The sequence below is a fragment of the Delphinus delphis genome, chromosome X (genome assembly GCF_949987515.2).
Source record: "Delphinus delphis chromosome X, mDelDel1.2, whole genome shotgun sequence".
NCBI classification, from domain to species: domain Eukaryota; kingdom Metazoa; phylum Chordata; class Mammalia; order Artiodactyla; family Delphinidae; genus Delphinus; species Delphinus delphis.
Window position 1 is genome coordinate 27,409,651 of NC_082704.1, and position 13,264 is coordinate 27,422,914.

The 13,264-nt window shown below is 38.2% G+C and overlaps 1 protein-coding gene across 2 annotated transcripts in view; it reads right to left on the minus strand.

Annotated features, from left to right (window-relative positions):
- Nucleotides 1–529: 529 nt before the first annotated feature.
- Nucleotides 530–13,264, minus strand: part of DOCK11 (dedicator of cytokinesis 11) — a 189,857-nt gene continuing 177,122 nt past the window's right edge. For both annotated transcript variants that reach the window (XM_060002424.1, XM_060002425.1), the window contains 5 exons: nucleotides 8,967–9,177; nucleotides 8,406–8,596; nucleotides 7,860–7,960; nucleotides 6,235–6,373; nucleotides 530–1,745 (listed from right to left, as the gene is read on the minus strand). In XM_060002424.1, coding sequence (XP_059858407.1) covers nucleotides 1,623–1,745; nucleotides 6,235–6,373; nucleotides 7,860–7,960; nucleotides 8,406–8,596; nucleotides 8,967–9,177 — 765 coding nt within the window. In that variant the 3' untranslated portion in view covers nucleotides 530–1,622. The remainder of the gene's footprint in view (nucleotides 1,746–6,234; nucleotides 6,374–7,859; nucleotides 7,961–8,405; nucleotides 8,597–8,966; nucleotides 9,178–13,264) is intronic.

Below are 13,264 nucleotides of genomic sequence, written 5' to 3' on the forward strand. Positions count from 1 at the left end.
TTGTTTTATTTAATTTTGTGTCTATCTTGCCTCCTCAACTAGATTGCAAGTTCCTTGAGGGCAGGGGTCATTTGTTATACTTTAAAAAATTATCCACAGGGCACAATACTTTGCTGGGGGACATGATAGGGACTAGTTATTGACAAAAGAGCACTGAAGTTTCCCCAAGATGCCTCATTCTCAGAAGGCAGCACTCTCTCTAGGTGACGGTTCTTTACATATACATGCCAAATATAATCACTTTAAAGGTGAAACTAACTCTCCAGTTACCCCAAGATATTAAGGAATTACAAACTGCCTCTGAAATTTCTGAATCCCCTATTAAATACAAAATTAACATTTCATAAATAATTTCATGCTCCCCTGAAAGCTTAAAAATGACATGTAAAGAAAAATGGCCAAGCCAGGTGCATAATCTCTAAGGTTTACTCGATCACAAAGCATTTAAAAAGCCAAGGCTCCATGCGACCCATTTATATGTTTCAGTGTCTGTTTTCCCTTTTCTTTTTGGTCTGTAAAATAAGCTAAACTACATAAGAAAAATAAGTCTAGGACTTAAAGTTTACATGAAAGGCAGCCAAAATTATATGGATAATTCAAGCTAAAAAAGTTCTTCGCATCTTGGTTTCTCCTGAATTATTTAGGTAGTCTGAGGCTCCTTCACAGTTAGAGATGTAATCCCTAGCTAGCAGTTGCTAAATCTGTGGTGCTTACGTATACCCACCCAAGAAACGCTGCAACCATCAAGTTCTATCGAAATGCTTGTTAAACTTGTAAACTGATGATCATTGTAAATGATCATTACAAAATCCCTACCCTCAGAATCTGCTGCTAAAGCTTTGGAGTTGCACTGACTGCAAATCTCAGAGATGTTTTGTTTAGCTCTATAGATAGCCTCAGCTGATGAAGCTCTGGCAACGAACGTTGCTTGCTAGGCAAACCTATGCCACAAAGGAATCCCTTGTCTTGTATGTCAGAGAGACCAACTGGAGTACCTAGCATCACTGGATCAAAACTTGAAGGATCGGTAACCCTGGTATTTCTATATATATCCTTTCTGTGTGAAATTTTCCTTTTTAAATAATGCTTTTGCTTCCCTTAGCCCAGTCTTGACCACTGGTAGGCAAGATTTCAAATCATCTCCCCAATTGGAAGTATCCATGTTTTATGGAAATTTTATCAATTTTTTTCCTCCAAGGATTAGTATGATAATAAACTTAGCTTCCTGCCAAGAAAAATGCTAAGTTCAAAGTATTATTTCCTTCACTTCTAATTACAAATAAGTTTTACCTTTTATTGTGTTCCATTATACAATTTTACACAGTACCATTATTATTTTAAGCAACAGTTGAGCAAATCGAATTAACGTTTTTGAGCTCTACTTCTCAGTATATAGATTTACCTAAAAAAGTACAAACCAAGCACAGTGGTGCAATTTTCCAGGCACTTTCAAGTTGCTTAAATATTTACAAATATGTAAGCACCCTGTTTGAAAGCATGAAAATTTTGGTGTCAGGAAGAAAACACTCCATGTATATCAAATCTTTAAATTTTAACATTTGCACAGCTCAAAATATTCCTGAGAAGGTTCGTTCTTGTTATCACTTTACATCTGCATGTCCTCATATCTCAGCAGCGTATCTTGGGGAACCATAACCTCTGTCACTCGACGTGCCACTAATCGCACAAAATACATGTAATGTGTTGCTCATCCAGGGAGAATGCATTGTGTCTTCTTGTAAGATCTGAAACGAAAGAAATCTGCATGTTTATCATGAGGTAAAGTAGCCGCTGCCCAAGAAGTATGTGTATATGAAACTGCAGCCATGTTTCAATTTATCACTGACACTTAGCTATTTAAAATGACATAAAGCAGAAAGGGCAAAGAAAAACATTACCGACTCAAGTCTTCAAAGCTGTATTACAAAGGCAGCATATCAAAAAAAGCAGAAAAGATCTGGTTACTCATTAAGAAACACAGAAGGCTGTAAAATGCAAAATTCAACAGAAAGCGAGAGGTAATACAATCTTTAAAACAATTTTTTTAACCGATGGTCATAACAAGAGCCCTAAACAGTGGACTCTTGGATACAAGTTTATAGATCATCTTCTAAGAGTGGTTCTCAGGATCACTGTGGGACTTTTCAAACATGCAGATACCCATGCTCCTTCCCTGGAGACTTGGGAAATAATATTAAGTGAAGAGAAAATAAGTGAACATTTCTAAATACATACTATAATTATATAAGCTAATTAATACAGAAGACTTTTCTTGGAAATAAACTTCATAAGTATAAATTTTATATCCCATACACATATAAACATACATATTAGTACAGATGTTTTAAAAATTATCCACTTTTTTAAAAGATTTTTTTTTGATATGGACCATTTTTAAAGTCTTCATTGAATTTGTTACAGTGTTGCTTCTGTTTTATGTTTTGTTTTCTTGGCCGCGAGGCATGTGGGATCTTAGCTCCCCGACCAGGGATCAAACCCGCACCCCCTGCGTTGGAAGGTGAAGTCTTAACCCCTGGACCGCCACGGAAGCCCCCCAAATTAACTATTTTGTGTGCTCAAAAGCAACAGAGATCTCATGCGTGGATTAGATAGAAGAAAAGAATAGCGTACACATCACATCCAACCTCTTTACTATACTGTCCCAATTTAGGTCTCAAGCTTTCAATACTGGGTTCTCAAGTTAGCTCTGAAACTTCAGTATTAAGCCTGCAAATTAGTTTACAGTGGCAGCAACGCGTCGTATCATTTGTGTTGCTACAAATCATGTCTTATATAAAGTCCGTAATAGAGAAATTTCCACTTATAAAAATCGTAACTCATGACACTAATCTGAAAGCACAGGAGAGGTTTAAGAGATGATTGATTATCCACAACTGTCAGATGTGACGAGAAAATAGAGCATTCATCATGAACAAACAGACCAAACAGAACTACAATGGCCACCACCAACTCTATCTAATTAAGACCTGCAATTAATAGTTTTAAGGTGATATACATCCCTTTTAAAAAGTCAAAAGCTTGAAGAAGTTTTTAAAAGGACTTTATATTTTAGTATAGTGTAACAGATTACATTGAAGAGGGCCAAGGATATCCAGGCCGTATCTTTTTGTCAAGTAATCATTTATGGAGCTCATAGATAATTTGCAATGCACAGCTATATTTTATCTTATTTTGTATTATTATGTTCTCCTTTGGGAAATAATATGTCTCAAAGTGTATGACTAAAAAAAGGCTCTCTTTTATATGAGAATCTAATAGGAAATATTGACTTACAAAAATTCACTATAAAGTCAACATTTGCCCAAAGTAAGGCACACCTGAATATGAGGCGTTATGACAGTACAGCGTGCATAAATATAAACCAACAGAAACTAAGATTTTTCTTGGTTAGCTATTAATATATAATATCAAAGGTCTAAAATACTGGTCCCTAGAACTAAACAAAATAGCCATGGTTCATGGAAATTAAATGAGAGAGACAGGTGGGAAATAAGACAGCAGGTTTGTAAAATCCACACTTGACGGTGTTAAAAAAGAGATGAGAGGCCCAAAATGGAGTCACTTGCGCTAAGCCCACGTCACCTGAGACTTAATACCTAACCTAATTGCAGTTTCAGCCTTTTCTAGGCAGGTAATCTTAAGCAGTCAAGAAAGTATGTGCATTACTTTCAGTCTGGAATTACCTGGTTGGCACTGGTGAGGTACTCCACCTGACAGACCCTTGCTGTGCCCCGTAGGAAGATGACCTTGCCTGAAAGAATCAGCTCTTTTCTAGAGTAACTTGTCCTGCCTCGTTCTACCTGTAAAAGTCTTCCATTTTGTAAAACTCTTCGGAGCTCCTTTCTGTCTGCTAGATGGGATGCTGCCCGACTCATGAATCACCGAATAAAGCCAAGATCTTTAAAATTTACTCAGTTGAACTTTTTCTTTTTAAACACAGGAAAAAATAACTTTATAAAACTACTACTCTAAATATCTTGATCACAGTAATAGCAGTGAATTGAACGATTTGCTTTCAAGTTGAATAAATTAGAGCTCAATGCTAGGTCATACGGTTGCATGCAAATTACATAACTGTAATATAATACACATTGGCTTAAAATGATGTAATTGTTTTATATCTTTTGTGAAGGAGGAGTTTTTGCTGTTTTTTTCCTATGGACTATGGAGAACAAAACCCCATAAACTGGACAGATTCTAGGAATAAATTATGTGGTCTTATTTGATTCAAGTATACCCCAGAACAGTGATGGTGAAGTACCCACTGTACTCAGGGGCTGAGCTTGAGATACAGACAGTAAAGGAAGTGGAATGATTCCCTACCTTCCTAGCCCTGATCACCTGGCTGCTTTGGGAAGGAGGCCAAAATGGGCCTCTGAAAACTGAGCAGCAAAGGTATGCCTTGGAACAGTTTGCACTCACTCCTAAGTGGGCTAACGGAAGTAAAGATGGCGAAAAGAAGAAACAGATCACTGATTCCAGACTCCTCAGGCCAACAAAATTCCCAGCCATGAGAACGGGAGAGTAGGAGACTGGGGTGACTCGTCTCATTGAACAGATGGGACGATGAACGTCTGGCTGACTGGCTTCTCCATACTGAGAAGATGACCATGGTTAGAAAATTAGACTCCTGGTCACTCAGTGCAACCTTGGGCTAATGGTAACTAAATTTCCCCTAGTCCTTTCTAAGAGAAAGCATACATGCTAAATTCAGAGAGGTAGAGCCTGGAGTCAACTAGCTTTTGTTTTCCTCGAAACATCTCTTCTTTCACCCATCATTACACTGCAGTTCTTTGGGAACTAACCACTATTTGTAAGTCCATTTGTAAGTACACCCTTTGAGTGATGGTCTCACACAGGGGAGTGCCAAGCAATCAATGAAATGCAGATACCAGGACAGATGAGGTTCTCCTTTCTGGGACCAGTGTTAAGAACGGGTTCTCTAAAGGGTTGTAGTTATCCTTGTTTCTTTTAAGGAGCCTTAGTTTCTTAAAAAAATTGAGAGTTTGAAGAGTTTCTGAAGCAAACATTTATCTTATTGGCTGTTTTCCTTAGTAAGGAAATTAAGGAGACTTTATGATAAGCTTAACAGGCTCACGCACTGAGGGACCAGACCATCATGCTGTGACTTTTACAACTGTGTTGAAGATATTAAAATACTTGAGTGACAGTCCACGTCTAGAGTGGTTGTAAACACAGATTTCAGGACCCCAATGTAGGAATGACATTTACCAGGACAATTCAGGAGTACTCTGGTTTTAGGTAAGTAGGGATATGAAAGTCATAACTACTTAATCATGACATAATTTGGCTGTAAGTGGTGAGCAGATCTTTGCCTCTGTATTTTTCAGATTGTGTTCTACTAAGTTAGCTGCAATTGTCATTAACACTCAGTCATAAATTAAAATGCTAGGTTTTATGAAAAGAGAACTGGCTGTATGAGTATTAAGACGATTCCTGAATTTTGGAACTCACTCAGGATCTCACCTAAATGATGGTATAGTTGTCCCTTGGTAACCTTGGAGGATTAGTGCCAGGACCACTGCCCCCTGCACAGATATTAAAATCTGAGGATGCTCAAGCCCCTTACATAAAACGGCACAGTATTTGCATATAACCTAGGCACACCCTCCCCAATACCTTAAATCATCTTTAGATTGTTTATAATACCTAATACAAGGTAAATGCTACGTAAATAGTTGCCTATGTGCAGCAAATTCAAGTTCTGCTTTTTGGAACTTTCTGGAATTTTGTTTTTCAAATATTTTCGATCTGCAGTTGGTTGAATCCGTGAATGTGTAACCTGCAGACAGGGAGGGCCACCTGTATCTAGTTTCTTACAGCTAAGACAGGAGTATTCATTTAGGGATTTGGCTACTGAGCCGATCATTTCACTTCTCTAGGACCCTTCTTGAGAGATTCTTATCCATGTTCATAGTAGATCAACTCAGACTCGCTCAGCTACTCGCTTCTAATGGCTCTGTGGCACAAAGAACCAAATGATTTATTATCTGAAGCACCTGCTAAAGCAACTGTCAGTAATTGCTTCCAATTTCATTTGTATTACATCATTTAAATGATTAAAGAAGATATGAGCAAATTCTAAAATAACATACTAATTTCAAGGTAACACATTTCAAACTAATAGATTTGTTAAGTAACTCTTGACGGACCCCGGATCACGTTTTCATTTTCAACCACCCTAATACTTGCCTGCTCGTGAATAATGTCAGACAATTCTTTTACCATGTCTCTGAAATTTGACTTTAGCCCTTCATGGTACTCGATCTGATCCTCTTTAATTAGCCGCTCGTTTAGTTCCAGTGCAATGCTGCATGCTTGGATGAACTTCCTGTGGATGAAGATCAAAGATAAAGTTTTTTTTTTTTGTTTTTTTTTTGCGGTACGCGGGCCTCTCACTGCTGCGGCCTCTCCCGCTGCGGAGCACAGGCTCCGGACGCCCAGGCTCGGCGGCCATGGCTCACGGGCCCAGCCGCTCCGCGGCATGTGGGATCCTCCCGGACCGGGGCACGAACCCGTGTCCCCTGCATCGGCAGGCGGACTCTCAACCACTGCGCCACCAGGGAAGGCCCCAAAGATAAAGTTTTTGTTGTTTATTCCTGGAAAGTCTCACCGACAATTTAATATTACCTTTAACCACGGCTTGCCTACAAGGAAGATTAGAATCCTGTATTTTCACTGTGCTTTTGCTAATGCCATCTCCTAAGTCTGAAATATCTTTTTCTTTCTTTTCCATCTTTCTCTTCTGCTTTCTTACCTCCTTCAAAATCCAGCTCAAAACATATACCCTCTAGGAAGCCTACTTGCTCAGTCATTTACTTGATATGCTATCAGCTCAAGTTGTGCTAACATTAGTTTACATCTGTTGATAATGTCATTCATTCAAAAAATATTTTTTTGGTACTAACTATGCACGCAGTACAGTGCTGGGTGCTATAGGCATGAAGTATCTGCCCTGGGCTGGTAAGAGTTGGGACAGAGAGCTGATGAGTTATCATAAAAGCATTTTTCCATGATTTCATGTGTTTATGTTTAATGTCCATAATTAAAAGGTAAGTCTCAGGGGACAAAGTACCTCACTGCCCACTTGTTTTGTATCCCTGTCATAGCAACTAGTAGAATCTTTTCATACATGCCAGGCATTAATAATTATTGAATGAATGACTACTGGTTACTCTGTAACCTGAAACAGCTGATAACAGAGACAGGAAAAGTAAATGTTATAAGTCTGAAGCAAATGAGCCGATAAGCTATCATCTTTCGCCTTAGCCTATTTACTCAGCTGTCTCTCTTATTCTGAATGTAAACTCTTTTTCTATATGAAACAGATTTTTTTTCCAACGCAAGAGCATTCAGACATGCCCTAGCTTAGAGGGATGCTCAGTCCAGACAAGACATCACATGCCCTAGACTGGAAGAATCCAAGTGGAACTAAGGACATGGATAGAAGCAAGCTTCTCCAGCCCTTCCTACCCTAAATGGCCTGAAAAGCTGTAACATAAGGTCAGTCGGGCAAAGGAGGACATCACGTAATGAATGTAGGCTTGTGTTTGCGTCACAATCTCCAAAGCAATACAGTAACTTGTCATATTTAATGTCTTGGGTCACTAGGACATTGTTAAAGTTCTGCAGCAAGAAAGAAATCACACATTTCCTTACTACTTAAAGTACCATTAGAAGGTCACTTAAATGTTGTGAAAGAGAACAGAGAATGTCCGTTTTTGGAGGGACATTATTTGGTGAATATTTTGGTTTCTTTTAAGAAGAAAATGGAGTAAAAGAATAGAAGAATAATCTGAAAACTACAAAGCACTTACCTAAACATGTCTTTCAACTCATTTACTTTCTTAGGTGGATACTTGCTAGCTTGACTGTCATTTAAGAAAGCCCTTGCATATGCTAACGGACCTGCATTTACCTAAATTACAAAAGGAGAAAAATGAGAGAGCTGTTAGAATACAACCAAAACGTAATTTTTACAATTCTCTTTTTAAAGAAAACCAGTATGTTAAAAATCCACATCTGAGAAACATATTTACTATTCTTACTATAAATTTATTTGAAAAAGATTAACTAAAGCAAATCATCTGCAAAGGTAATATTCTAATAAGTTAGTTAATGATTTCTGATATGTAAACATAGGGCTTGGCTATAGTCAGAGGGATTTATGTTAAAGTTCCCTGACATAACACAAAATTTATGGAAATTGAACATAATTTCTTTATTAACTTAATCAAAAATGTACAGGTTTTTGCACTCAGTAAGAGTATAACAGACAATTACAATTAATGCTTGCTCTTTGCCCTTATGAAAGCAAGAGGAACGTCAAGATACATTTAATACATGTTTAGCAACCAACATACCTGCACTGAAACACAGCCCTGCAATTTAAGTTGGAGCTGAATCATGTCCACGTCAGCAGAAGAGCAAAGCTTCTGCAGCTCTGCAGTTTTATCTTTTATTTCATCAGTAGCAACATCAATTGGCTTTAAATTAATCTGCTGTTCATAGTTTATAGGGATCCTCTTCTTCACATATGGAAACGAGTTTGAAGCTATTAAATGTTAAGGTTGAACAAATGAGTTTTTAAGATAGTAAATCGAACAGGCAAATTAAAGAAAAAAATCTATTGTGCTTAATTCTCCCCATGCTTTGTCTGGAAAATACCTTAGGGACCAGATAGGCGCCTTATTACTTCAGGATTGAGGGAGAAATTCTCTTTATGAGATGACTCAGAGCAATCATGAATTACATACGGGAAACCAATGGTTTATAACGTAGCCATGTTTGTGCAAGCTAGTGACTGAACAGCAGAACAATGAATGATTAAAATTTCAGTTACATTTTCCTGCTGACCAGCTGCTGCTTGTGTGCATCAAAAAATGACCATGTCAAACAAAGAAGTTATGCCAAGTCCCACTTACTAGTCAAGATCGTACGGCGTTTGCACTGTTCTTCTATACAGCCTTGCTTTTTGCCTGATAATGTATAAGGAGCCTCAAAAACAAATCTGTTGATATTATGGTTTCTTTCAAACTCAGTTTTTCTTTCTGTGAGTTCTTTGTCATCAAAGTAGGGCTTCACATAAGTGACTTGGATATGAGCATATTTGGGATCAAGCTCTTTGACATTTACCTGTAAGGTAAGAAAGTTTTGTTTTTTATTCAATATATAGGAAAAGGGGGTACAGGTAAGCTACGAACTCCTCTGAAATCAACTGAGGACCATTGTCGCTGAATACACTGTGAGTTGAATACACACCTGGAAGAGGTCTTCGCTCTTTTTTCAAGGATTGTTTCCTTCTGATTATTAAGAAGTTACAGAAACCTATTTGGAGATTACAGAAACGTAGGCAGAAGATAGAAACTGTAATGCTACCACTCAGCAATGACCATTATTCACATTTTCACATATTTCCTTCCAATCTCTTTTCTATGCACATGTATTTACGAACCTGAGATCCTGCTGAACATCGTTTTATAATCTGATTTCCTAAAAATATATTGAAGTGGCTTAACTGCACATCTGAATTCCACCTCTATAAAATATATATCATAGAGAGGATTCGGAGAAGACGGCAGAGCACCAGAAATCTATCTTCCTACAGGGACAACAGTTACACTGGCAGAATCTATCCGACGTAAATATTTTGGAACTCTGGAGTCTATTGAAGACTTGCAACTTCCAGGGGAGGACCTGGACAGGAAATTACCTTAATTTTGATTTTGGTCTATTTTAGCTCTTGGCACAATGGCCGCTATCTGCACCTCACCCCTCAAGTACCATGGCAGGCAGCGGTGCACATGTTCTTGGACAGCTTGCGGGAGTCAGGATGAACAAGATGGACCCTGTCTTCCAAATACTGGGGATCTGATTGCTGCTTCTGATCACAGGGGGGCAGTCAAAGAGGCTGCAGGCCATTACTGTAGCACCTCTTCCCATTGTTGCAAGGCCCTCCCCCTCTGGCTGAAGTGACTTCCAGGGTATTTAAAGGACCGGTAACTTTTCTCCCCCTCCTCCCTTCATTTTCCTCTCTTTCCCCTCTTGGGAGCCAGACACTGGAGACTAGGGCGTTCCAAAGCAACTGCGTATATGAAGGAAACTAGAAAGTCACTGCACATGCTCAGGGGAAGGCACAGGCTAAGGAAAGACCTGATAAGTCCCCAGGTTTACACCTCAGGCTTATCCCTGGCACAGAGACAGCTTACAACAATTAAAAACAAAACCAAAACCCAGCAAACTCTGGGACAGAGAGAGAATCTGATTTCCAGAGTGATCATGTTATCAAATTCAAATGTCCAGTTTTCAACAAAAAAAGAATCACAAGGCATACAAAGAAACAGGAGAGTATGGCCCATTCAAACGAGAAAAATAAACCAATAGAAACTGTCCCTGAAAAAGACCTGGCAGCAGATCTCCTAGAAAAAGACTTTAAAACAACAGTCTTCATGCTAAAAGAACTAAAGGAAGTTACGGAAAAAGTCAAGAAAATGATGTATGAACAAAATGTCAATATCAATAAAGAGGTAGAAAATCTAAAAAGAAACCAAAAATTTTTTTCAGAGCTGAAAAACATAATAACTGAAATGAAAATTCACCAGAGGGATTCAAAGGCAAATTTCAGCAGGCAGAAGTAATAGTCAGTAAACTTGAAGATAGGACAATGGAAATTATCAATCAGAGTAACACAAAGGAAAAAAAAACTGAAGAAGAGCGACAGAGCCTTAAGGAACCCGTGGAACATCACCCAGCAGACGGACATACCCATTGTGGGAGTCCTTGAAGGAGAAAAGACAGAGAAAAGGACAGAGAGAATATCTGAAGAAATAATGGGTGAAAACTTCCCAAATCTGATGAAAGACAGGAAGCTCAACAAACTCCAAGAAGGGTAACTCAAAGAGACCCACACTGAGACATATTAAAATCAGAATGTCAAAAGCCAAAGAGAATTTTGAAAGAAGCAAGAGATGAATGACTTGTCACACACAAGGGATCCTCAATAAGATTATCAGATTTCTCATCAGAAACTTTGGAGGCCAGAAGGCAGTGGACTGATATTCAAAGTGCCAAAGGAAAAAAAAATCTATCAACCAAGAATCCTGTATCTGGCAAAACTGTCCTTAAAAGTGAGGGAGAGGGACGACTTCCCTGGGTGCGCGGTGGTTAAGAATCCACCTGCCAATGCAGGGAACACGGGTTCGAGCCCTGGTCCAAGAAGATCCCACATGCTGTGGAGCAACTAAGCATGTGCACCACAACTACTGAGCCTGCACTCTATGGCCCGCGTGCCACAACTACTGAAGCCTGTGTGCCCTACAGCCCACATGCCACAAATACTAAGCCCGTGTGCTGCAACTACTGAAGCCCGTGTGCCTAGAGCCCATGCTCCGCAACAAGAGAAGCCACTGCAAGGAAAGCCCGCACACCGCAACTAGAGAAAAGCCCGTGTACAGCAATGAAGACCCAACGCAGCCAAAAATAAATAAAATTTAGAGAGAGAGAGAGGATGTGATTTAAAAACTAAAACAAAAACCACTGCCAAAAAAATCAACTGAACGCAAAAGAAGATAGTAATGCAGGAAATGAGAGACAAAAAAGCTATGAGACACATAGAAAACAGAGCAGAATGACAGCAGTAAAGTCCCTCCTTAATAATTAGTAATTAATTTAAATATAAATGGGTTAACTTCTGTAAACAAAAGACAGAGATTGGGAGAATGGAATAAAAAAAACCAAACATGATCCAACTATATGCTGTCTATAAGAGACTCACTTTAGCTCCAAAGACACACAAAGGCTGAATGTGAAAGAATGGAAAAAGATATCCCATCCAAATAGTAATCAAAAGAGAGCAGGGGTAAAGATACTAATATTGGAAAAAATAGACTTTAAATTTAAAAAGGTTACAAGAGACAAAGGAGGACGTTATATATTCATAAAAGGTTCAATACGGCAAGAAGATAAAACAATTATAAACATCTACACACCTAATAACAGATCATCAAAATATATGACGCAAAAATCGATAGACCTGAAGGGAGAAATAATAAATAGTTCTACAATAATAGTTGGAGACTTTAATAGCTCACTCTTATTACTGGATAGAACACCCAAGCAGAAGGTAAGTAAGGAAATAGATGACTTGAATAACACAATGATCTAACTAGACCTAACAGACATATATAGAAAACTCTACCCAACAACAGAATACACATTCTTCTCAAGTGCACGTGGGACATTTTCCAGGATAGACTATATGTTAAGCCACAAATAAGTCTCGATAGGTTTATAAAGACAGATATCATACAAAGTATCTTCTCTGAACACAATGGGATGAAGTTAGAACTCAGTAACAGAAGTAAAATTGGAAACTTCACAAATTGGTGGAAATTAAACAACATAGTCTTTGAAGAAATCAATGGATCGAAGAAGAAATCACAAGGGAAATTAGAAAATACTTAGGTATTAATGAAAATGAAATCACAACATACCCAAACTTATGGGACACAGCAAAAGCAGTGCTACGGGGTGGGAGGGGGAATTTATAGCTCTAACATTTCACATTAAAAAACAGGAAAGGTCTCAAATCAACAACCTAATTTTACAACTTAAGGAACTAGAAAGAGAAGAACAACTAAACTCAAAGCTAGCAGAAGGAAGGAAATAATAAAGACTAGAGCACAGATAAATGAAATAGAGAATAGAAAAATAACACAGAAAATCGATGAAACCAAAAGTTGGCTCTTTGAAAAGATCAACAAGATTGACAACCCTTTAACGAAATAGAACAGAAAAAAAGAGAGAACACTCAAATTACTAAAATCAGAAATGAAAATGAGGACATTACTACCAATCCTACAGAAATAAGAAGGATTATAAGAGAGTACTATGAGCGAGTATATGCCAACAAATTAGAAAACCTAGATGAAATGTGAAATGAACAAATTCCTAGAAACACAAAGCCTACCAAGACTAAACCATGAAGAAATAGGGAAATCTGAACAGATCTTTAGTAAGGAAACTCAATCAGTAATAAAAAATCTCCTGACAGAGAGAAGCTCTGGACTTGGTATCTTCACTGGTGAAGTCTCTCAAATATTTAAAGGAGAACTAACACCAAGTGTTCTCAAAATTTTCCAAAACAGTGAAGAGAAAGAAACACTCCCTAACTTATTCTATGAGGTCAGCAATACTCTGATTACCAAAGCCAGACAAAGACAGC